This window comes from Phaseolus vulgaris, chromosome 2 (genome assembly GCF_051622355.1).
Source record: "Phaseolus vulgaris cultivar YP4 chromosome 2, ASM5162235v1, whole genome shotgun sequence".
NCBI lineage: Eukaryota > Viridiplantae > Streptophyta > Magnoliopsida > Fabales > Fabaceae > Phaseolus > Phaseolus vulgaris.
The window spans coordinates 41,412,602-41,438,257 of NC_143499.1; the positions used below are offsets into that span (position 1 = coordinate 41,412,602).

Below are 25,656 nucleotides of genomic sequence, written 5' to 3' on the forward strand. Positions count from 1 at the left end.
GTTAGAAAGGAAAGTGAGCAAGTTAAAAAGGAAATTCAGCATTGATTTTATCTCGATTTTGTATTTATTTTTTTCGATTTTTACACTTTCTGACTGCTTAGAACATCTGTACTTTTCTATTTTCTATTATGGAAAACTAACAAAGAGTGTTATAGATAAGAAAAAAGTTTGTTTAATACAGTAAAATAATTATTTTAAACAAATTTTTAAAATAAAATATTATATTATAATAAAATGATAATTTGTTTACAGGTGAAATTAATATAAGTTGTGTTAAAGTATCATGTTGAATAAATAATCATATCTATATATCAAAATTAACCTTAAAAGGATTCATAAACTTTGAGACATGAATGGAAGCAATTGTGCTCAAACTCTTCCTTTTCCTTTCTATTATATTAAATACTTCCATACTCATCACAAAAAATTTGCATTTTTTTATGCATTTGTATTTTTTTATATTATACAACCAAAACTCAACACTAGGAATCATACTCTATATAAATGTGTATTTATATTACCTAGTATCAAATTCAATTTATTATGTTTTTTTTATATAAATTTATTTGTTTATTATTAGTATGCAAATTTTGGTATTATGAATTAGTTATTGTGGAAAAAATATGTAACATGACACGTTAACAATTGTATTTTAACATTCTTTGTCAAATAAATTATCACTTAATAACCTTGTTTTAATTATATGCACTAATAATTTAATTATATATATAACTAAAATATTAGTATATTAATTGTCAAATAGAAATTTGATTCTCTTTCATTCTTATGGTTAAAATGTTTGAATATAGACTTTAAATTAAGCTATGCCTATATTTTTTTCTCTTTTATAATGTCAAAGTTAGGCTTATAAACAGTGACATGCATGGTTTACACTTAAATGTATAAGTCAACAGTATTTATTACGGTTAAATATCCTTTTCAGTCTTTTGAGAAATAATAACTAGAGATTAGTCGTAAAAAAATAAGTATTTTTTAATCACCCATTAGCATGCTTAGTAGAAAAATCAACAAAATTATTTGTGTAGTCTTTTAAAATAAATATGAAAAAATTAGTCATTCAAAACTTCAAAAGACATAATTATTTTATAGTTTTTTGAAAAATAATTTGCAGTTTTTAATTGTGACATGTGATTAATGAATTTACTTGAAAATAAGACATGGATAATTTTTTAATGACACTTATATTTTTTAAGGACAAAAAAAAGTATAATCATGTATTTTAAAGACTAATTTTTGCATATTTTTGAAAACTTAATAAATTGTATTAAATTAAGGGAACCATTCACAAAATCATCAAAGGATAGTTATAAAAATAATTGTTGGTATATTAATTAAGTTAAAAAGGGGATTATTTTTAAAACCATTGTTTAATTAAGTTCTTCTCTTTTCTTTCTTTTCGGGTTACTTTTGTCTCTTATGTTACTCTCATCTCTTTGTCCATTGCCATTGCCTCAGTCTCATCTCTCCTTATATATACTGATACAAAACCTAATTCATATTTTAATATATAATTTTAAATAACAGGGTAAAAAACTTTACATTTTTATGCATGTATTTTGTTTTCATAAAAAAAAAAACAAATAAAGAACATCGATTTCATTGATGGGAAACTAGTTTCGTAAATTACAGGGAAGTGGAAGGTTAATAACGTATTAACAATGTAAGAAAAAAAGAAACGAATACCACATTATTTTTATCAAAACGTTGTTCTCTCATTTGTTGCGGAAAAATACCAAAACGAAGTTTGCAAATTGCAATATATAAATAAGTGCCCTACTCAACAGTGGAGTTTCTCTCTCTTGGACACGCTCCATACCTAACCATTCAGCTCTTAGAGCACCACTCTCGCACTTCTTTCTCGTTCTCCCTTTTCTTCTTCTTCGCTGAACCCCTTTTTTCTCAACAGCAATGGGAGACGAGAAGAAGCCCAAGCCTGCTGTTTCTGGCGTCTGGACTACCATCAAGCCTTTCGTCAATGGCGGAACTGCTGGCATGCTCGCCACCTGCGTCATTCAGCCCATCGATATGATCAAGGTGACGTCAAGTTTTCACCTTTCTGCCCTTTTGCACTTGATTCCTCGGAATGGTCTTCTGGGTGTCTCTGATTCTTGTTGTTGGATTCAGATCTGTGGCCTTTTTGTACGATCCCTGTTTATGTGTTACGGGTTTTGATTGGTTTGATGGATTTGGTGGTGTAGGTGAGGATTCAACTTGGGCAAGGATCGGCTGCGCAGGTCACTTCCACCATGCTCAAGAATGAGGGTGTTGCTGCCTTTTATAAGGTTTTTTATTTTGTTCCCATGTTCTTCTTGTTGTCGATGGATTTTTTTCATCCTATCAAATTATGGATATTTACTCGATTGGTGATTTCGGCTTTGGGTTTGGGTGATGATTCCAATGTGGTATGCTTGTCTTGTTGGTTGTAGTATGGCCAAATGTTGTTTGTTGTGTTTCTTTCACTTTTCTTGTTTACCTGTAATAGATCTGGTTGTGGAAGTGGATTTTGCATATGATATCTAATTGTGTCTAAAACGAATCACTGTATGTAGGGTCTATCTGCTGGATTACTCAGACAGGCTACGTACACCACTGCTCGTCTTGGATCGTTTAAGTGAGTCGATGTGACTATGTTTGTGACTCTCAGATCTTAATGAAAAAAAAAATATTTTTAGTTTTTGTTTTTAAGGTTTTCTTCTATTTCGTGCATTGTTTATGCAATGATAGCTTTAATTGCTTAAATATATGTAATCTTTTGTGGTTTCCAAGGAAATACTTTGAGTCTGACTTAATGGTTTTAATAATTTTTAGAATCTTGACAAGTAAAGCAATTGAGGCTAATGATGGGAAGCCCCTGCCACTGTATCAGAAAGCTCTATGTGGGCTGACGGCTGGTGCTATCGGAGCAACTGTTGGTAGTCCAGCAGATTTGGCACTCATTCGGATGCAAGCTGATGCAACTTTACCGGCTGCTCAGCGCCGTAACTACACAAATGCTTTCCAGGCACTCTATCGAATTAGTGCTGATGAAGGGATTTTGGCGCTCTGGAAAGGTGCTGGGCCCACTGTTGTAAGAGCCATGGCATTGAACATGGGGATGCTTGCATCCTATGATCAAAGTGTTGAATTCTTCAGAGATTCTGTTGGTCTTGGTGAAGCTGCTACTGTGCTAGGTAAAACCATTTTACTATTGTCATGAAATTTTATTTGATTTTTTTGGCTTTAGCTTTATATCTCGTGATATAATGTATGAGGCAAATAATCTTGTGTAAAACATGATAGTAAGGTCAAATTACACCTTCCTAAAGATTTTGTCCAAATTATTTCCGTTGCAGATTGTTTAATATTTTCTGTTAATGTTTCATAAGTCTATGTCTTTCTCTCGTTGACCCCTTTACAAAACGATTTAGTCAAACCTTACAATATAGTACAGTTGTCCTCCAAATCTACTATTATTATTGATTCGCTATAAGCCTAAAAATTCCCAATAGATACAATAGTTGGCGGGGGCTTGACTAATGTTTACCAGAGCAGTTTTTTTGCTATCTAAATTTTGTCTATCCCCTTGGAGCACATTTAAAAGCAAGTGTCTCGAGCACGTTTCTATCTTCTGGAAGTTTGTCTCCCGAGCACCCACTTGAAGATAACAAAGAGGACGAGAAAACATTTCCCAGCTGTTTCTGAATTTTCTTAAATACTTGTTTTTGAAACAATTTTCATAACAAGCCCATAATGTTTCCTAGTTCAGTTTCTATTATTTAGGAACTGAATTTGTTGACATCTCTTCTCGGTTTTTTATTGTCAACTTCTAGTATGCTTTAGAAGACAATATCAGTGCATGTTTTTGTAAAGTTTGTGCTATTCAGGCTAAATAAAAAAAGAGAACAATTGCTACATATCTGTATGTTGTTACCAAAGTAATTCGCCCTTTTGAAACTAAACACTATTTATGACATGATTTAAGGTTTAATGCGTCAATGTTCATCTGGGCAAACACTTCTAGTTGATGACTATAATTTACCCAAACACCGAGAAGGGTCTAATATGAATCATAAATGTTTGTTTAGCATCTCATCCTTAATTAGTTTATGTCTAGATTAAATCATCCTTAATTAGACAATGTAAATAATATACATAATCATTTATTACTTCAAAGAGTATCTCTTCAAAATAATTATGTTTTAAATTTATCTATTAAGGAAAGTGGTAGGTAAAAGAAACGAGCAGTAACTGTGATTTATCTTAAGGACTAAAACTTTATAATAACAATAATACTAATAGTAATAATAGATACTGGACAGTAGCTCTTATCCTAAGAAGATCAACACCAGTATTCTGAAATAGCAGAAAGAAGACAGGAAATACAAGATGTGAATTAAAACAGAAACTAAATAATGATGGGGTTCTAGACAGCGGGCTCTCCCACTAACCAGACCCTCCTAAATTTTCTCAGATTACCCTCATCCCTAGATCCTTCCCCATCCTTTTGCTCCTACTCATACCGATTCTCAATATTTCCCTCTTTCTATCACTTCCTCCTAGCAGTCCTCTGTATATCAGAATCCTCTTTTGCCTTCTCTCCAACTTCTTGAATTGGTCCTTCCACTCTTATTTGCTCATTCATTTTCAGTCCATATTTCCTTCTTATATGGGTTAGAGGTGTATCATCCTGTTTTAATGCATTAAGGCGGATTCATGTTGCAACTTGCATGTATTTAAATATGATCCTCAACTGAACAGTGATGTTGTCAGTTTGAACATTGAGTCTGGTTCTTTATCCACACCTTATTATACACATTACTTTGTGTCCATGATTTCTTATGTTTATACTTGGGAAAGGGGGGATTGCATATTCAAATATTCTGGCACTTGCATTTCTGTTGCCGCCCTTGCACAATGCTGAAGCTGATATTTTGCTTCTTGTTTCTTCTTTTTGCATTCAATTTGTAATTTTGATACAAATTTAGGACTCTTGGTTGTAGGACAGTGAAACATAGGTTAAAATAACTGCCAAAGATTTTATTCTCACTGTTGCCAACTAACATTTGTTCTTCTGTAGGTGCAAGTTCCGTTTCTGGATTTTTTGCAGCAGCTTGCAGTTTACCATTTGACTATGTCAAGACCCAGATTCAGAAGATGCAACCTGATGCTGATGGAAAATATCCATACACCGGCTCTCTTGATTGTGCTGCAAAAACCCTCAAAGCTGGAGGACCCTTCAAATTTTACACTGGATTCCCTGTCTATTGTATTAGGATTGCTCCTCATGTCATGGTAATATTCTCTCCTGTCTCATGTCACGTTTACTATGGTTTATTTGTTATGTATTTGAATTAAATGTTTCATTCAAAGGGTTCAATAAGTTTTATGAGTTTATGGCTGTGATATATGATTGTATTAATTGGTTATGCAGATGACATGGATCTTCCTGAACCAGATTCAGAAATATCAGAAAGGCTACGGGTTGTAGTTCTCATGCATTTTGATTTGAATTCAAGCTTTGAGCATTGAATAATTTGTTGGCTGTGTTGTAGCCCTTTTTGGCAGCTAAACACCAATGGAGCTGATCATTTTTTTAAGTTTTAATCATGCGACTGAAGCGGGGAATTTGCATACGAAAACATTGTATTAGTGATATAGAATTGGATGCGGCTGGAGCAGAATAGTATAATTCCATTTTTAGCATTGAGAAACTTGTGGGAATATCTTAAACTAGAATAAGCACTCTATCTCAGACACTCTTTCAACAAAGTTTTGTAATTTCATTCCACAGGTGGAAGTATTTTTTTCAACCACATTTTTCGTAATTTGTTGCAGATTTTCCCATTATTATTTTTATTTTGTTGCTGTATTGCTTTCCATAACTACTGCTTAAGGAATCAATAAATAGCTTTCTTATTTAAAAAAAAATTAAACCCAAATTTGAAAATGCATTGGGAGTTATAGTGAAAGTATAACAATCGACAGTTTCTTTATAAGATGGATTTTGGTGAAGACCAAATTATTGAATTTATTTATTATGAGATTTTTTTAAATTTTAAATGTCCTTATTTTCTTTTATCTTTTTTTTAAAGGTTAAATTCATTAGTCAACTCTTTTAACGGTTGATGTTTTAATTGATGGTTAACGTTACCTTTATTTTTAAGTGTATCTCTTCATTTAGGAGTTAAATCCTTTTAATTGGTATTTCCTATTTTGTACATGTTACACCTGTTTCTTTTTTCTGCATTGGTGTTATCTTAATATTTTAACATAATTATTTTGGTTATTTTTGCAGTTACACGTTATTTATCAACATTTTCGTTTCATTTATATGCATTGGGGAAATACACCATCATGTTTCATGAAAATAATTCTATTTTTATTAAGTATTTTCAGGTTATTGCATGAAAACAGTTTTGATAGAAAATCACTCCACTTTTTTCGTTAGTGTTTTTTTTATATTTGCTTCACACTCGCTGGTTTTTATTATGAAATTAATTGCTTATAAGGTTAAATATTTTAATAAAACTGGGAATGATACATTCCGTACTATGCAATTGAAATATGTGAGATAGTTGGAATGTGTTACGCTATTTAAATATGTGTATAACTATTTTTACTATTTAGATAACTTATTTCTATGTTTTTTAATTTTAAAATATAATTAACATAAAAATTAAAAATGTATATAGCAAGGAAAATTCCTTTTGGTTGTTTCAATTGATTGTCTTAATTTTGCCTTTGATCAAAGTGACGTTAAATGCAAGTCTGAAAGTTGTAATTTGAAAGTTTTCACTACTTATTCTTTGCATTGATTATTCTAAATTTACCTGTTGAATCTGTTAATCCAATCTAATAGTGTTAAGGAAAACATAAAATGGAAATAATTTTTTAGCGTTGCTAAATTTAAAACACGAGTTAATAGATATAACATAAATAATAAAAGTGGTGAGACAGTGGAGAAATATATTATATGTAAAATATTATACTTGTATGTATATATTATTTGAATTTCCATTAATGCAATATATATAATCTAGCTGTTTAGGAAAGAATAACAGTGAGAAACACTATATGTTATTTTGTGTCCTTAATTTCTTGTTTGGAAAATGATACTTTCATGAATCTATGAAATAAAATTGTATATAATTTTTGATGGGATGAATTGAAAAATAAATATATATATATAATAAAAAATAAATTTGAAATTAAATAATATTAAAAATATTAAAATAATAATATTAAAATTATAATATAATTGTATAAAAATATATGAGTTTTCAATCAATTATTATCATTGTTTAGTTGGTGAAGAAAAAAAATAGAGGCCGCCAAAAACGGTGTATGGTGAAGCTTCGCTGTTTGCGTCCATTGCTTTGCGTTTCGTGTCGTTTATACCCTTCTTTTGTCGTTTTCATCGATAACAATTCACAATTCGCTTGTTCCCATTCACCAATTTATCGTTCATTCTCCCAAACAGAACCTTCAGATACAGAGAGAATCATGGTATGGGCAGCGTTGTGATTTGGTGGAGAAGAGAATAACAGCACGACACTTGTGCCTCGAAATTAGGATTGGATTTACCTTCTCTCTCTCCCTCTCAAAATTATACATATGGCAACGCCTTCCATGATTCACGCGCGCTGTGCCTACTCGCCCAGAATTTGCAATCGCAACAACAAATCTTCTTCGCAACAAGCCCCCGTAGCTTCGTCGTCGTCGTCGTCCTCCTCCTCTTCCTCCTCCGCTTCCAATTCTAATTTCTCTCTCTCTTCTGGTAATTTTCATCACTTCTCAATCCCTATCCCCAAATTTTATTTTCTAGCACCCATTTCATTGCGCTTTTCTTACTGTTCCAACAATTAAGAGCTTTTGTTTCGTCTCATAGGCCAATTATACATCCAGCCTTCGTCATTTTGGATTTTTCATTATCATATTTGAGTATCTCTAGTTCTGGAGCCTCGGTGAAGCTTTAAATTTAAGATCTAGATTTTAAAGGCACTACTATGGTTTTAGAATGAAACAAATATTTAATTATATATTTTTTAAGTTATAAAAAATTCAAATTTTAATAAAATTACTAAAATTTAATTCTTATAAAATCTTATCATTAAAATAGAATTAAGTGAGCTTTAAAAATTATATAAACTAAAAGTAAAGTTGTACTTTATGAGAAGAATGGGGTCCACCCTTCCACTCACTGGAAAGAAAAAGGAGTGTAAAATTAAGGTAGTCATATATTGGCCCAGGTTTGTACAATTGGGCTAGAATGTGGGGTGGGCCTGGTACTGGCCCAACAGATGGTTCACCTTCCTTGATTGCTTGATCTTGCGTACTTTTCTACCAGTGGATCAATGGGAAATTGTGAAGTGATTAGAAGATCAGTTTATTTTCTACTGATTTTATATTTTAGTACTTGACAGCTGGCTTGTTGGTAGTCTTGCATTGCATTGAATGTTTTTGTTGTTTATCAAGTTCTACTAACCGTTAGAAATTTAAGTAAGAATTGAAAGTTACAGAGAAAGAGAAATAGACAGAAAGCCATTCATCGTCTTGATGATTAGGATTGAAATTCTCTTAGAATCTTTCTTTGTTAATCCTATAGGACTCTGAGACAGAAGTAACCACGGGTAAGAATACCCATGCTAATACCAAAGTAGAGATTTTTCACTGAAACCAAACACAAGTGTGTGAAAATCTTGGTGATAAAGACCATTAATACCCCTTGAGTTACGTATGCTTATTGATAAAAAAACCTATACAAACTTAAAACCCTGCTAAACTAGACGTATGCAATCAACTCTATGTTCCTATATCTCTTTGTCTTGAAGTTCATTAGCTCCATTCAACCAAGCATTCCCTAGGTAGATAGTGTGGGTGATTTTCTGCCATAGACCAGTTCAAATTAAATGCAACTTGCAGCACTTTGAGAGTTGATATTATACCGGTACTCAACCAATGCAACGAATCTTCCTACTGCTTTTGCTACTCACTAGCAAAATAGCACAAGTCTCTAATACCTTATGTAATTCTTCAGTTTGCACTTCTGTTTTAGGGTGATGTGTTTAGATCATTTGAAGAGCAGTACCCTCCATTTAGGCAAAAAAAATTCAGATCAGAACTTGCTTAAAATGTTGGATCCCCATCTCGTACCATGGAGCTTGGCACTCAATGGAAATGAACAACTAAGCCACCCTTTGAATGAAAAGGGATGTTTCACTTGGACAGTCTGTCCAAAACAACTAGGTTTGTCTTGTGATAAAATCCATCCCCACATCATCCGATTATAGCCTTTGGTTTGGTATAGGTAAAGTTTGAGAAGTAGACCTGTTTGAGACTTGTAGAATTTGGATCAGAAAACTCTAAATGGAAGGAAATCTCAAATAGAAAAAATAAGAATTCTGTATAGAACTTGCAATGTACAAGAGTTTACAGATACTAGCACTTCGAGGGTCCAGGAACCTCCCACTACAGTACTCTTTTTTTTTCTGTGTACACCCTCCCCCCTCCAAGATCCGAAAACGCACATACATACATATATATATACACGGCTTCCCAACACAACAACTATATATAACCACTAACAGATTTATGAACTACTTGAATTAAATCAGTTAGTTGTATTTCTTTCTTCCTTATTTCTTCTTTCATAGACCTTCGTAATAGGAGGTCGTGTCCTAACAATACCCGACCCATCAAGGGTCATCCTGTGCTCAAGGTGGAATTGTGGAAAATCTTCAGCAATTACAGAAACTTCCTCCCAGCTGCTTTCAAATTTTGATAGCTGCTTCCATTTGACCAGAATCTCTTGCTGGCCTCCCTCATTGATTATGCAGTCCAACATGGCTTCCAGAAACAAATTCAACTCAAGACCTTCTGTTAGTCCTCCCGGCAGGGGTTGAGACTTTAATGTAAGATGTATAACCTTCTTTGAAAGAGCCACATGAAAAACTGGATGAATCTTAGAATAAAGTGGCAATCCAACTGATACTTCACAACTCCAATCTTTGCTAGCATCTTGTAAGGACCATAATTTGGATGGACTGTTGTTCCACACAAAACTTTTTGAAATTTTTTGTATAACTGAGGGTCCCTCTAAATTTCCTTCTTCCAATCATGCCATTCTTCGGGTTTTTCCATTGATAAAGCAGCAAAGGAAGGAAGGACATGACAAAGCAACAGCTCTAACACAAAAGGCTTTCTGAAATCTGGAACAGCCAAAATAGGTAAAGTTGAGATGGTCGTTTTTAATTGTTCAAAAGCTCTTTCTGCTGCATCATCCTAATGAAAAACATTCTTCTTTAGCAACAAATTGAGGGGTTTGGCTAGCTTACCATAATCTTTCACAAAGCGACTGTAATACCCAGTAAAGCCTAGGAATCCTCTCAATCCTTTTATGTTTTTCGGTACTGGCCACAACAACATAGCTTCCAATTTCTTTGGGTCATCTGCAACACCTTCCACAGAGTTAATGTGTCCCAGGTATTCCAAACTTGGCTGCCCAAAAATGCATTTCTTCTTATTTACTCTCAGATCATGTTGGGAACATCTAGAACTACCCTTAAGTGTTGCAAATTCTCTTCTTTTTGATGCTAAAAATGAAAATGTCATCAAAGAAAATAAACACAATTTTTGTGTGAAAAGGTTTTAATACCTCATTCATTAAAGATTAGAATGTGGTGAAAACCTTGTGCATGGGGCATCGTTTTTTACAATTATTTTCTTGGCTTGCGTTCTCTGTCCTCTTTCTTTTTCACTCTTTAGTTTTGTTCTTTATTATGTAAAAGGCCGTTGTTGGAATTGTAGGGTTTATCTAGGAAGGAGAAAAAAGAGAGAAAGTTGGTTGTGCATACTTGTTTACTAGATGAATAAGTTTGATAGATGTGATAAAGGACTACAACCTAATACTCGTATTACTAATGATTAGGTGCAAGTACTAATACTGATGTAAGCCTATAAACACTAAGATCAATAACCCTACTGACAGTACTAATGTTGGTGCAATATAGCTTAATGTATATTAAGGCTGATAGATGAACTTTTGCAGGTATAAATATTGGACAGAGGCACCAAAGCCTTAATGCTCATGCTATGAGTACCGTCACTCATGGTAATTCTATTTCTAGCATAGGGAATTTGAAGAATGACCCTGATCACCTCCTTGTTCTTGTCCATGGTATCTTGGCTAGGTATATGATATATTTAGATTGTGATAATATATATAAACTTGTTCAAATTATTTGTGTTAAAATATGACTGAAGCTTGTCTGGATATATGAATGTGAAGTTAATGTGCTTAATGCTTTTACAATTAATTACTAGTAGGAAAGGATTATTGTTTTCATCCCGTTTATGATTCATCAGTACTTTTCCAGATTTCATGTCAATTATATAAATCTGATTAAATTTAAATGTCTATTTATAATTTACAGCTAATCAAGTTTGTAATAAAATATCAAGTAATCAGCTGTGCAAATTTGGGCAAATCTCTGCTAATAAATATTATAGAGAAATTATAGGGGAATCAATAAGGAAGTAATAAACAAGGAATTTAGGTCTATTGGCATCCCCTTCAAATTGATGCTAGTGGATTGAAGCATCAATGCCAACCAGAAAACAAGGGCTTCTTAGTAAAGACATCATAGGGACAATCAACCTTAATTTTCCTTGCTACATCCATAAAACACGAGATCGGCAGGAAGTTGGATAATACTAGTATTGTTAGCATGATGAGGAGTGTGCCCTCATGTTGAGCAAAACCAAGTTCTCCGAATAATCCACGAAGCCAGACAATTTCAGAACAAGTAGAAGACATAGTCTAATATTCAGACTCAGGAGAGGATTTAGAAACTCAAGGTTCTTTCTTACTCTTCTTAGTAATAGGAGCATGCCCAAGAAATATAGACCAACCAAAATCTAAACAGTGATTATTCAATTAGCCTAGTTGGCATCATTGTAAGGAATCAATTGAACGGGAGATGCATGAGGGAAGTAAAGACCTTGACTATACCTTGTAAGTACCTAATTATTCACCAAACAACAACCAAATGAACAAACACAGTCAGTGATTGCATAAATCTACTAACTTGTTGAACAAGCAAGATCATGACAAGTAACACTCAAATAATTGAGGTTGCCAACCAATTGATGATATGGAAAAGGATAAGCTGAAGGTTCTTTAAGTGTTAAAAAGAGAGACCAGGCTCTAGGAAAAACCTAAAGCTCTAATACCATATTAGAAAGTGAGTTTAAGCCTAACTCATTCTCACAAAACCGACTTATAAGGTAAGGTTTGCACCCCGTTTATATATTATAATTTGGCTTTATTCCTAGTCGATGTGAGATTTTCAACATACATCCCTTTCGCGGAATTAGATATTTGTGGGTAGTTCAACAAGAGCCCAAAAGTAGTGACATGATAGCCCCAATGAACTTGATATTAGAAAGTGAGTTAAAGTTTAACTATCCTCACAAAATCGGCTTGTAAGATGAGATTTGTTTCGACTTATATTATAAATTGGATTTATTTATAGTCGATGTAATATCTTTAACACTACCCCTCACGTCGAATTAGATATTTGTAGGTGGTTCAATCGGAGCCCGATAGTGGTGGCACAAAAGTCCCAATGAACTTAACTATGATACACTCTGAATAGCTCTGATACCATATGAAAAAATGTGTAGGAACTAAGCAATAATTATGAAATTATTTTTCTTGATATAAAAAAGAAACAATACATTGGTATTTAAGGGAAAAACAAAATTCTAATAAAGGAATAAATCTCCAATCTATTTATTATCCAATCAATCTATATTTATTGTAGAGTAAATGTGCAATATTTACACTCATATTTCAACAGTAAATATTGTAGATAAATTATAGGAAAACAACAAGGAAGAAATAACTCAGGGATTTAGTTAATCCCATTGATAAGTTTCACTACAAAATTTGGGCCAATGAACACTTTCTTTTTATTGGTCATTTGAATGTTGCTCAATTGTTTGGTCTTATACAAAGTTGTACTCATGTTTTTTTATTGATATAGCACAGGGGACTGGACTTATGCAGAAGCAGAGTTGAAAAGGCGCCTTGGAAAAAACTATTTAATTTATGGTCTGTGCATCTTTTTAACTTTGGTTCTCTACGTTATTTTGCATTGTGCTCCTCTATTCCCATAAATTGTCATGCAGTTGAAATAAAATCAATGGCGGATACACCCTTATGTGTGTATTTTACATACAAGTTTACTTTAGAAGAGCTTTTTCTTTCTCCCATTACGTAATGTTTGATCATTGAACCAGAGTGTTCCTAGTCTCTTTAAATTCAATGTGACTTTTGGAATGTTTGATCAAGAAATTACTCAAATATCTCATATTTTCATTTTGAATATGATAGACAGTCTATGTGTCATGCACAGAAATGAAATTGATCAAAACATGAGAACAATTGTGAAATTTTTTAATGATATATGTTGGAGGCAACTTAGATACCTTAGCCAACTCAAAAATGATATATACTTTACAAGTTTGAGTAAACTTGCAAATTAAACTCACACACTAGACTGTTCTTTCCACCTTTGTCTAGCTAATGCTGGAAAAAAAATACTATTTGTATAATTTGGAAAGTAAGCTCTTAATGCTTAATAATGACTTTTTTACATGTGGATATTTTCTATCCATGGATTTAAAACTATTTGTCCGATTATAATAGTACACACAGTCACACACACATGTGTGTGTCTATATATATATATATATATATATATATATATTATTTATTTATTTGCTTAGGAACAATTCATACCAATTATTTGTTGTTTGCAGTTAGTTCATCAAATACTTACACTAAGACATTTACTGGGATTGGTGGAGCTGGAAAGCGATTAGCTGATGAAGTAAGCCCCGAGATATGCAAACTTAGAAGTTTGGACACAAAATTTAAGTTCAGATAGCTTTGTTTTCTCTTGAATAATTTCATGTTGAAAGATTATTGCCTATCATAAAACAGGTTTTGCAAGTTGTTAAAAAGACGAAGAGCCTGAAAAGAATTTCCTTTCTATCCCATTCTTTGGGAGGCTTGTTTGCTAGATATGCAATTGCTGTTCTTTATTCACCTGATACCTATAGTAGAGACCAACCTGGTGATCTAGCAAACAACATGACAGAATATTTCCAGGAAACAAACTTTTCCAAAGGAGGGTTAATTGCTGGGTTGGAGCCAATCAATTTTATAACTTTAGCAACTCCACATCTTGGTGTAAGAGGAAAGAATCAGGTTTGTTCAGGACAATATAATTTTTTGTGATGTGTTTTCTTTTTGGTATATTTTGTCTTCTATTTGAAACATCCATATATCAGACTTGTTTTACTTTTTTAAAACTTAAAATTGTCTTCTTGTTCCCTGTGTTGAAATTATGAGTTTAATGATAGAGGGAGGAAGATAAAAGAGAATGAAACACTGAATTGATATTAAGTATTAACTAAGATATTCATATTACAATGTACTGATGTGTTTGATATGTCCATAAAACTTTAAGTACTAACTCTTATTTATACTAATCATAATCCTAGCTAATTCGGTGAACAAATCATGATGAGATAAGGAAGTATGTTGTTAACTAATATTTAAAAGATAACGAGGAAATGGGTAAGCTAATCTTAGAAAATAATGTAAGTTATGATAATATATAATTGGATATTTTCAAATATTCTAACACTCTTCCTCAAGCTAAAGCTTATAAGCTTTCGGCTTGATAAAAATAAATGCCTTTCTTTTGTTCCATTGTTATGGCTTCCCCATCAGATTGTGATTGAGAAAAAAGCTAGGGCCAAATTTTGACAAAAGTTGAGGATAGATTGAGTGGGACAAACTCACAGGACCAGGGCAAGTATGTAGGACTGTCAAGCTGAAAGCTGAATCTTTAGAACTATTATGGGATCAAGGATGATTCATTGAGATTCCCATGAGGCCAAAGTACATTGGGGACAAACTAGGTCAAACTGTGTATGGGAAAAGACAAGATCAGACACCTTTCACCTTTTCACCCATCAAAGCAATTATCCCATGTTGTTGAATGCAAATCAAGCACGGAACAACCGTGGTATGGTACACATAGATAAGCAAAAGAAAAAAGTCAACTAATGGGAAGATTTATAAGAATCCAATTTTTTCAACTGGCCTTGATGCATTAATTGTAACTGTAGTCAACTAAGATGCGCAATTTAATGATACCCTTACAAGGAAAAACCCAAGCTTTTACTTCTATTGCTTGTGGATAGGAAGAAAATGTAGTTTCCTTGATGCCAAACACATAGCAAGATGCAATTGGTGATAGAACATGGTGAATGGACAATAGTGAGTGGCTTTCTCACTCGTAGAATTTTCCAATTTGGGGTTGGACCTAATTCAACCCTGAAAGTCATTTCATGAGGTTTGAGTTTCCTTCCACTTGTATAGATAAATATCACTAGTTAATGTACTATTTCCAACACACACCTTTAACAACAAAGAGTGAGCATTTGAACGTCAAAGTTGCAGGATTAGAAACAGGTTGATAGGTCCACAACAATTGTTAAGATGAATTTTTTTATTGTTTTAGAATTTGAATATAGGTTTAACTCAACCATACAAGTTAACTAATGTTTTGGCAGGGACCTATTCTCACCAAAGTACTCAAGGATATTTTAATTTGTATGTTTGAATATTATGTATTGTCTTTTGTATTTTGAAGGTCGAATTAAATTAAACTACCCATTTTGCTGCAGTACCATTTTCTATTCATTTGAGTACTGTAAAAATTCTATATAAACATTTTGGATTTTGTTTTAATTTTTATAAAGGGATGCAGCCTTTGAAGAAATGTTTTAATAGAAAGAGTGGAGAGAGGAGAGAGTGAATAGCTTTTCTTTTGATAGAAGTTCTGATGGAGAGAACACTAGAATAAGATTTCCATTATCCATGAACAGGCCCTAATAAAATTTCAATTTTACTAGAGAAACTTATATATTCCAGTCATGAAAACGATTATTAGAAAATAATGCTAATAAACGGAATTGTAAGTCAAATGGATGAAACTGAATGAATTGAATATCTAAACCATCCTTCTCCCAAACCTGTTTATATATCTCTTGTAGATGCAAGTCAAATTTTCAGGCCATAAGAGTTTTTGACTGTTTACTGTGCATATTTTTCAGCTTCCATTTCTGTTGGGTGTCCCAATCCTAGAAAAGCTAGCTGCTCCCATAGCTCCTTTTTTTGTTGGTAAAACAGGTAGCCAGTTGTTCCTAACTGATGGTAAACCTGACAAACCACCTCTTCTATTGAGAATGGCTTCTGATTGTGATGATGGAAAGTTTCTGTAAGTAAAGGAATATATTTGTACTAGTTTATATTCCCCTTTTTCAATTAAGTAATCTAATACTAGATTTAATATTAATGTAGGTCTGCACTTGGAGCATTTAGATGTCGCATCATTTATGCTAATGTTTCATACGATCGTATCCTCTCAGTATGTTTTCTGTTTTACAACCATCTAGGCATATCAATAACTCATGGTTCATTTCTCCTCAATTGTGGTAATTTCTTCAACTTTATATAGATATGGTTGGGTGGCGCACTTCCTCTATAAGGAGGGAAACTCAGCTCAGTAAGGTGAATATTGATGATTTACCCATTTGGGTGGTCATATTTTGTTGGTTATTGATCTCGTAACATATGTAAGTTTAAAGATTAATAATTTATACTTAGATTACGACTAAATTATAATCAATCTTGTTGGATGCTTAGAATTATACTTAACATCCTTTATGTGTTTATGTCTGGCATTTGTAATCTATTTTCCCGTCTTAACTATTAGATTTATCACTTAAATGTAAGTAGTAATTTAAATTCTACACTTGCAATAAATAAGTAATGAAAATAATAGAAGTATAAAATATATTATTATTATTATTATTTGACTACTTTGTGTACTAGAACTGTTAGAGCATCAAACTTCCATTCCCCTCTCCTCCCAATAATAATAATAACAACAACAGTTAAGAATAATAATAATGTATTAGATTCATCATGATCATCAATGTTTAAGTGGGCCATTGCGGAAAAATAAATAACTACGTAAAATTTGACTCCAGAGTTAAGTATCCCATCAAAATTGACTTTTTTAATTTTGTAGTTCTTTGAAAAACATTCACTTACTACCGTACTCCACTCGAAGAACTTCACTCGTTTGACTATCTTCAGTTCTTCACATTTTCAATCATCAGGGTGTTTATATAATTTACACAGTATTAACTCAGTTCGTTAGTGGCCTAATTTCTACTGCCCCTTCATAATTTCTTAATTAGAAATTCCAATTGGAGTTCCCTGTCACTGCAGAGTCACAGCCTGTCAGCAAAAGATGAAAGCATGTGTTCAGAAATGGGGATATAGCACTGGTTCTTATTTGATCTGTATTAGTTAATTGATGCCATACTGGTATTATTGATTGTCTATATTTGAAATGAATAACATAAAATAAAATTGATCGATATACTGCAAGCTAAAATGTTGCAAGTGGTGTTAATTCTGGCATCCGAGTTTAGTGTTAGCTTCCGTGTTGCAAATGTGGAAAAGGAACTATAGATGTTGGGTAGGGGAAAATGTTGTAATCCTTTTTTTTTTTTGTGTGTGGGTTCTATTTTAAAAAGTTGAAGGAGTAATTGTTTAATATATGAAAAGGGAAATCTTGAATTGTGAAAGAATGTGAATATCTTTCTACGGTACTAACATTTTCTATTGTGTTGGCAGCCTTCGCGCCAATCTTTAGATGGATACAAACACGTAGTTGATGTGGAATATTGTTCCCCAGTTCCTTCTGATGGCCCTAAATTTTCTCCGAAAGCAGTCAAAGCAAAGGAGGCCGCACAAAATGCTCCCAGTACACATAGTACTGTGGAATATCACGAAATTGTAGAAGGTGAACACTTTTTCCCCAAAATAACTGAAGATGTATCAATTATCTTCAGTATGGATGTTCCGCTAAAGCCACTAATCTTGTTAACAGATGAGATGATTCGGGGATTACAACTGTTGGGATGGAAAAAAGTTGATGTCAGCTTTCACACAGCATTCTGGCCGTTCTTTGCTCATAACAACATTCATGTACTTCATCCATTTAATATGTCGGATGATGGTGGTATCATTAATACAGAGTTTCTAACACGAGTGGTTGTCTGATTTCAGGTGAAAAACGAATGGCTTCACAATGCTGGTGTAGGAGTAATTGCTCATGTGGCTGACAGCTTAAAACAGCAAGAAGCATCATCAGTATTGTCTGCTAGCTTGTGACTAGAGAGTATGTAATTTCATTTTTCTGGGACGTCTAACTTCACAATACTAGCTGAGAAAAATTCTTACTATAGTAGTTAGTCATTAATAGAATTACAATATTTTATTACTTGCATATTTCATATAAACATATAGTAGTTCTTACTTAACAGCGATAATGCAACTTAATAGAATGATAAATTATCATACCAATGAAAACAATATGGTTTGTGGTTTGTGTGTAACATGCCTGGCATAGCAAGAACTATTATTGGCATTTGTAAGAAGAGTACACAATTGACAATTTGAGTTTCTACATATTGGGAAATGATCTACGCGAATTGTTTTGTCCTTGTTATATGTTACAACTTACACTTGACATTGACATGGCTCTTAAGCTGTGTGTCTTGCACTTAACTTGGGGGTGTTGTAATTGTCTCTGAATGCCAACTTTAACTTAAAATCTCCGCTTTATATTAAAAAAAAATTTGGTTGGATGGGGTGAGGGAAGAGATTTTTATTGAAATTGCTTTTTTAGTTCAACAAAAATGTGCTGAGTGGAATAAGTTAAAATCTCGGCTTTATATTAAAACAGCTTTTTGGTTAGAAGGTGGAATGGATGAGAGGGAATAGATTTTTATAGAAATAGCTTTTTGGTTCAAAAATACTATGGGTGGAATAAGGGTTTCCAAGTACACGCAGGATTATGTGGTATCTTCTTGTTTAAAACAATAATAGTGTACTTGACAGAAACTAACACCCAGTTTTTCTATTGCAGTCTCAACTTTCTGATACATTGTTCGAGACAAAAGGAAGGTAAAAATGAAGGTTGTTTTGGTTGATCAAATGACTTTGGGGAAGTAATAACAATCTGTAGTCTCTTTATTCTGGTGCGTGCTTGGTATATTGGGAATCACTCTCAACTAGAGACGTGTTCCTGTGCGGAGAATGATAATAAATTAATAATAGAAATCACAATGCTTAATATTTGCCCGTTTCATTCTTGAAAATGCTTTCAAATTTGGATAGTATCTAACATTTTTTATTTTTCTTTTTGTTATTAGCAGATGTTTCATGTTCTTGTTGCCTGGCCTACTGGTGCTAGTTCGGACCTTGTCTAAGTTGCAGCACAATAAAGTTACTTCAAAGTCTCCACAATCCCTAATTGTATTTTGCATGATTAAAAAAATGTGTCTTTATTAAGTGCAGAAGTTCATAAATAAACACTTCTTAACAAGGATCAAGCTGTATTTAAGAATTTATAAGCATATTAAGCAAAAGAAAATATCACAAATAAATTCAATCTTATTATGACTTTACTTAAAGTGTCCATAGACAACATTAAAAGCTCGAATTAATTAACAAGGAGTTTAAGAAGACTAAGACAACATTAAGAACAAATTGAATCACGCGTTAAAACATAAGAAAAGAAAGGAAATAGAATAGTATTGGCAAAAACACAAACGAAAGTGAACTAGAATTGAAACAAAACAAGAACAAGGATGAAGAAGACCTATGAAGATGGAAGAAGTACGCCACTTGAAGAAGGTATTGACAAAACAGAATTAGTTGCTCTGTTACATAGTATAGTTTGTTAAGTTTTCCTTTCTTTTTTCTATATAAAGTTTTGTATCATTTTTATGTGACGAATATTGAAGAAAATACACACCCTTTCTAGTACCAGTATGTATTAGATTAATTTTTTTTTTTCACCTTTCATCATTCTCTAACTTTACATATTGATCATTGTCCACAATTATTACAATTGGAGCATGAAAATATGCTCTCTCTTCCAATAATAAAATAAATTTATCAATGACAACATTCTTCAACGTGTAAAAAACAATTATTTATATGATTTTTGAGAGCATTGTAACAATATGATTGTTTCTTGGATCACCTACACGTATTCTCCTTATATTTTTCAAAGTATAATTTGTATTGATAATGTAGGGGAGTTGTAATGGCCTCATTGTCAACTACAACAAGTATACAAAGCAAGGGAAAGATAATTATTTTCAAGAAAAAAATAGAAATCGATAAGAAAGGTCTCAACCCAATAATTTAACTATTGATTCTACTATTTTTGTTGTTAACTCCAACAAATATACAACGCAAGATAGAGGTAAGTCTTTTCAAAGAAGATGTAGAGATCAATCAAACAATAAGGTACAAATGTTATGCACATATTGCAATATATCAATCACACCATTGAAGAAAATACATACGACATTTAATCTTCTCAACACCAATAGATGGATGTGACTTCATCTTATCATGATAAGCCAAGATAGAATTGATATTTGTCTCTTAAAAGTTAAAGATAAGATCCAAAATAAGTAGCCAGTCATAAACTTAAATTTGCATATATCTTCGAAGGTGATTTACAATGGGTGAGGATGACTATTTATAACATCGTCATCCGAATTTTCCTAACCTAATTGATATTGTAATTCATTCCTTATGACATGTAAATGTAGCTTTTAGGTCACATTAAACCTAGGTTGAAAATTTCAAATAAAAAAGGGAGGGAGATTTCAAAACTCAAAATTTAAAAAAAAAAAAAATCAAATCATGAAGGTTGGCTGAAAATGGGAAGTGTTTCTCATTGTTTGTCATCTCACTCTTGAACATTCTTTCCTCGTCAAAATTGATCCTCCTTGACCAAGTTTTGACTTTCCTATTTAGGTTTTACATGATATTTTATTCTTTTTGCACTTCTTTCACTCCTTACCTTGTTATTGGACACCTTAAGAAAGAGTATTCTAAACATTACTAATTACACCTACACTTACGTGAATCTAAATTCTATAAATTACAAGTTCAAAAAGTAAAAAAATAAAGAGAAAAATTATTTTGTAATAATAAAATGTGTTCACATGTTTCCTAAATATGATCACTCAATTTCTTCTTCATTCAATATTTTTTTTACCAAAATTTGTCATTTATACACGAGATCAAGCAACAAATTTATATTATATGTACTTAATAATTTAGATGTGCAAGTCTTTGTGTTAAATATGATAATTGTAGATTTGTAGTTGCTATTTAAAATTTCTTTTTATCTGTCTTTCTTTGAAAAAAATACTATCTTGTTTACAAATTTTAAGATGATATCAATCCTTATATAAATAATAATAATAGTAATGTAAGAAAGATAAATAATATATTAGTTTTCAATATATATATATATATATATATATATATATATATATATGAGAGAAATGTAAACACTACTAACTTCCAAGTTTTAACTCACATCACACAAGTGTTGTCTCATAAGGGTTTTGGAAAAAAGTTAAATATTTTGATTTTGGAAAAAAATGAAAAAATATTCTTTGAAAAATGTAAGAGAATTAGGATGGTAATAGGATTCTATTATTTAAAATTCAATCTACATCCAATCCGGATCTTAACAAATGGATTGGATTTCCATTTTAACTATATTAAATTTATTTAGATTTTTTAAAATTTATTATTAAATTCACTTTGTAAATTAGATTAAATTCATTTCAATTTCTACACAGGCTAATCTGACTAAACTTGAGTCTAAGTCAACTCGACTTGGACTTGGATCGACTCGACTAAATCTATACCTAGACCCACTCGACTAGATCTATACCTAGGTCGAATCGGGTCGACCTAGGCTCAGGCCGACTCGGCTCGACATCGCTCCAATTTGACTCGGTTCGAACTCGATCCGGATTGACTTGGCTTGACATCGACCAGGATCAACTTGGCTCGACAACGACCAAAACCAACTCGAATCGACATGGGCATGAACCGACTCAACTTGATATGGGCACGGGCCGACTCAACTCGACATGGGCCCGGGTTGACTCGGCTCGGCTCGATATCGGCCTAGGCCAACTTGACTCATCATCGGTCCGGGTCGACTCGACTCGACATCAGCCCGGGTCGACTCGACTCGACATCAGCCCGGGTCGACTCGACTCGACATCAGCCCGGGCCGACTTGGCTTGATATCGGCCCGGGGCGACTCGACTCGCATCGAACTAGGTCGTCTCGGCTTGCATCGAACCGGGCCGACTCGACTCGACATGGGCCCGAGTCTACTTGGCATGACATGGGTTCGGTGCTGACTCGACTGGACTTTTGCCCACACAACTCCACTTGGGGCAGGATTTACTTTGTTGGACTTTGGCCTTAACCGACTTTGCTTGACTTTTGCCTGGACCGACCCTTCTTAAGTTTGGCATAGACCGACTCGGCTCGACTTTGGTCTGGACCGAATCGGCTTGACTTTGGCCCAGGATGACTCGACTCGACATGGACTTAGGCTGACTTTGCTCAACCTGGACCCAGATTTACTCGGCTTAACCAATATCTAATTTATATCCATTTAAATGGATTAAACTTAAAATACAAAAATATAAATTTGAATTTGATATAAATCTAGTTAAATAGATTGAAAACAATATGAATTTAAATAATTACGCATTTGGATTTAGAAATTTAGATTTTTTTTCCTCCTAACATAAATACATCTAACACTATTTAAAAGTGGTCCATGATAAGGATGTTTGTCTCCACAATGAATAAATAACTAAGAAAAATAATGTTAATTTAAATTATTATAAAACGGATATTATCTTTTTTGTCAAGTAAAAAAGGAATCTTATTAATTTTTTCATTTAAGTTTTTACTTTTTTAGTAAAAAGATTTGAAATGATCTATCACATTATATAGGTTTGTCATTGTTATACACAAATTATACTATTTTTTTAAACCACTTTAAATTTAATTAGTATATTAAATTGATTGGTTGATTATTAAATTTAATGCACTAATTAACCATTCAACTGTTTTTATTTATTTTTTAAACAATACTTGAAATTTTTTGGAAATAATATTGGGTACAAAAACTCATCAAATCCTGTAATTTGAAAACTGTAGAAACCAAAATTTGAACAATAAAATCTTGGGACTTATGTCAACTTTGTGACAATATTTTAGTTCCATACTACTATCAACATTTTAGAATTACTTTATCATCTTCATTAAATATTAATTAGATGACTAATTAATTTTAAAAGTACGATATAACAAAACAAATTGAAAAGCAAAAAGGAAAATCTAACATGAAATTATGGTTCTTCAAATCAATAGTGCTTTCGCCTAACAAAGCCAAATCACCATAGACCCATCATACGAGTGTACACACATCGTTCGAGTTAGATTTGACCTCACTAATTATTATATAAATCAAAATACTTCAATATGGTTGGATTTGTGCAATTTTTTTTATCAAATTCAAATTGAATTAATCTGATTAATTATAAATTTATTTGGATTAGATTTGCAACTCACAAAGGTTAAAATTTGTTTTCAATTTTTCTAAAAAAGTTATAAATATAATGATAATAATAATATTAATAATAATATAAGTGTCATATTTATGAGTTAAATTAGGTTTGCATGTTTAAAAATATAAAGTATTACCTGAGTAAAAAAAAAATCATACTTATGACATGTTTTTGTTTTTTTAACTGGAATAACTCAAATTGAGCTAAAAGTTTATGTGTTGCTTAATCGAGTTCAATTTGGGTTAGAATGGTTTTAACTGGAAAATAAATTTATCATTAAATCATTCGAGTTAAATTTTATCTAAAATCAACCAAAATTATATTAAGATATCTAGTTTAAGAATTGTTTTCATCTATAAAATTGATCATGAAGTTTGTAACAACTTATAGATTGTGTGTTAATCAATTGTGTTAAATACCCTTTATTGTGGATATAATTGTATAAGTGTTATTTATGAATTAGGGGTAAATGTGTTAAACAAGTGAGGAGGGCCTAATAGAAGGTATCCTGCACCCCATAATTTGAAACTGCACCCTTATATGTATTGGAATGCTAATTATATATTTTAAATTTTGTATTTCACATTACAACATTTATTAATTTATTAATTTTTTTTATTCTTTATAAGCCACTTAATACAAAATAAAATTAGTATAATTTTTTAATATTGAGTAAGTGAATAACACCTTTAACATAAACAATGAAAATATATAATATATTAATAATTATAAATTATCCTACAATATATTTTCTAATTTTAAAATGTAAAATTTAAGTATATATGAAAATTATCTAATAATTATGTTTGTGTGGTATGTCGCATACAACACCTAAATGTTTGATATAAACGATCACCTCATTTGTAACACCATAGGTTAATTGGAAATCACTTTGGATTATGTCTCATGTTGGAGTGTCTTCTGACACATGTCCATAGTCAATCATGCGCGGTAGGATTTTGGTGATTCTCCTAATTACATTTTGTATTTATTGAAATGACATAAGACACTTAAAATATTAAAATAAATAATTATGCTAAAATAACAATAGATAACAAGAAATTTTATTTACCGGATAATTATGCTCTTTTTGGGTCGTCATCATCCAAACTATGTGTATGATGTCATGATAATGCAAACAGTTGATATTTGTCGAGCTTAATAAATATGTATGAGTGTGACACTGATTTAAATTAGTGCATGTATTTGATTGCATATATGTTGATGAAATTTTAATTTTATGTTGATGAAATTTTAATTTTATGTGCAGTGATTTGATATATATATATATATATATATATATATATAATAACAATAATAATAATAAAAAACTTTATTAATATTTTTATTTTAAAATAATAATAGTTATTTTATAAATAGCTTGAACTCACTTAAACACTCAGTTAGACTTATTTAAATTGTGAGGTAAATGAGTTAAAAAAATAACTTGATTTAATTTAGGTTAGAATATTTTGGTCTAACATATTTTTTAACTTATTTGATCGAAGTCAAGTTCATTTTAGCATGTTATGAATTCAAACTTACCCAACTTGTACTGATTTGATTTTTTTTTTATCAAAATTGTTTGTGTTAAATGAGTTTTGATTTAAAAGAATTTAGTTTAGATTTTCAGTTCTTAAATTAAATTGATAAACTTTTTTTTATCAGCAAACGGTAAACTTAATAATCTATTGAATTCACGTAATATTCTTTTGATTACCATCTCTCTCTGTCTATATATATTATATTTATTTACTACAATTATTGATGGTTTTAACAGCTTAAAATGATATTTAAGTTTTTTAGACTTGATAGACCAACTCGTCATTGATGGAATCAAATTGAATATGGGGTTGGTTGAACAAAAAATACTCAAATAATGTAACTCAAAGTAGAACCATATTTTAGGGTGTGTTTGGATTGGGGAGGGGATTTGAGGGAGTGGATTTGAAGTGATTTAAGAGGAAAGTGAGGTTGTTTGGATTGAGATATGTTATAGTAGATTTGTGATGAAAGTTTTTG

General features: G+C 31.9%; 2 protein-coding genes across 14 annotated transcripts; both read left to right on the forward strand.

Moving 5' to 3' along the window:
- The first annotated feature begins 1,670 nt into the window (after positions 1 to 1,670).
- On the forward strand, positions 1,671 to 5,825 carry LOC137812133 (Mitochondrial substrate carrier family protein). Its single transcript, XM_068614040.1, has 6 exons — positions 1,671 to 2,055; positions 2,220 to 2,303; positions 2,571 to 2,632; positions 2,830 to 3,191; positions 5,078 to 5,292; positions 5,432 to 5,825. Exons 1-6 carry the CDS (start codon positions 1,930 to 1,932, stop codon positions 5,486 to 5,488), a joined length of 906 nt encoding a protein of 301 aa, XP_068470141.1. The 5' UTR covers positions 1,671 to 1,929; the 3' UTR covers positions 5,489 to 5,825.
- Positions 5,826 to 7,293: 1,468 nt separating this feature from the next.
- On the forward strand, positions 7,294 to 19,626 carry LOC137812134 (Hydrolase-like protein family). 13 transcript variants are annotated; one of them, XR_016518762.1, is made up of 13 exons: positions 7,294 to 7,777; positions 11,048 to 11,189; positions 13,047 to 13,114; positions 13,825 to 13,895; positions 14,009 to 14,275; positions 16,195 to 16,358; positions 16,442 to 16,508; positions 16,599 to 16,716; positions 17,789 to 17,957; positions 18,045 to 18,142; positions 18,224 to 18,335; positions 19,086 to 19,123; positions 19,375 to 19,626. XR_016518762.1 is itself a non-coding variant. In XM_068614041.1 (13 exons), exons 1-11 carry the CDS (start codon positions 7,615 to 7,617, stop codon positions 18,326 to 18,328), a joined length of 1,356 nt encoding a protein of 451 aa, XP_068470142.1. In that variant the 5' UTR covers positions 7,294 to 7,614; the 3' UTR covers positions 18,329 to 18,335; positions 19,086 to 19,123; positions 19,375 to 19,626. The 13 variants fall into 13 exon arrangements, 5 of the variants coding, with proteins under 5 accessions (XP_068470142.1, XP_068470144.1, XP_090154980.1 ...); XR_016518763.1 differs by having other exon boundaries at positions 16,599 to 16,651; positions 19,086 to 19,197; XR_016518761.1 differs by having other exon boundaries at positions 16,599 to 16,651.
- Positions 19,627 to 25,656: the final 6,030 nt, after the last annotated feature.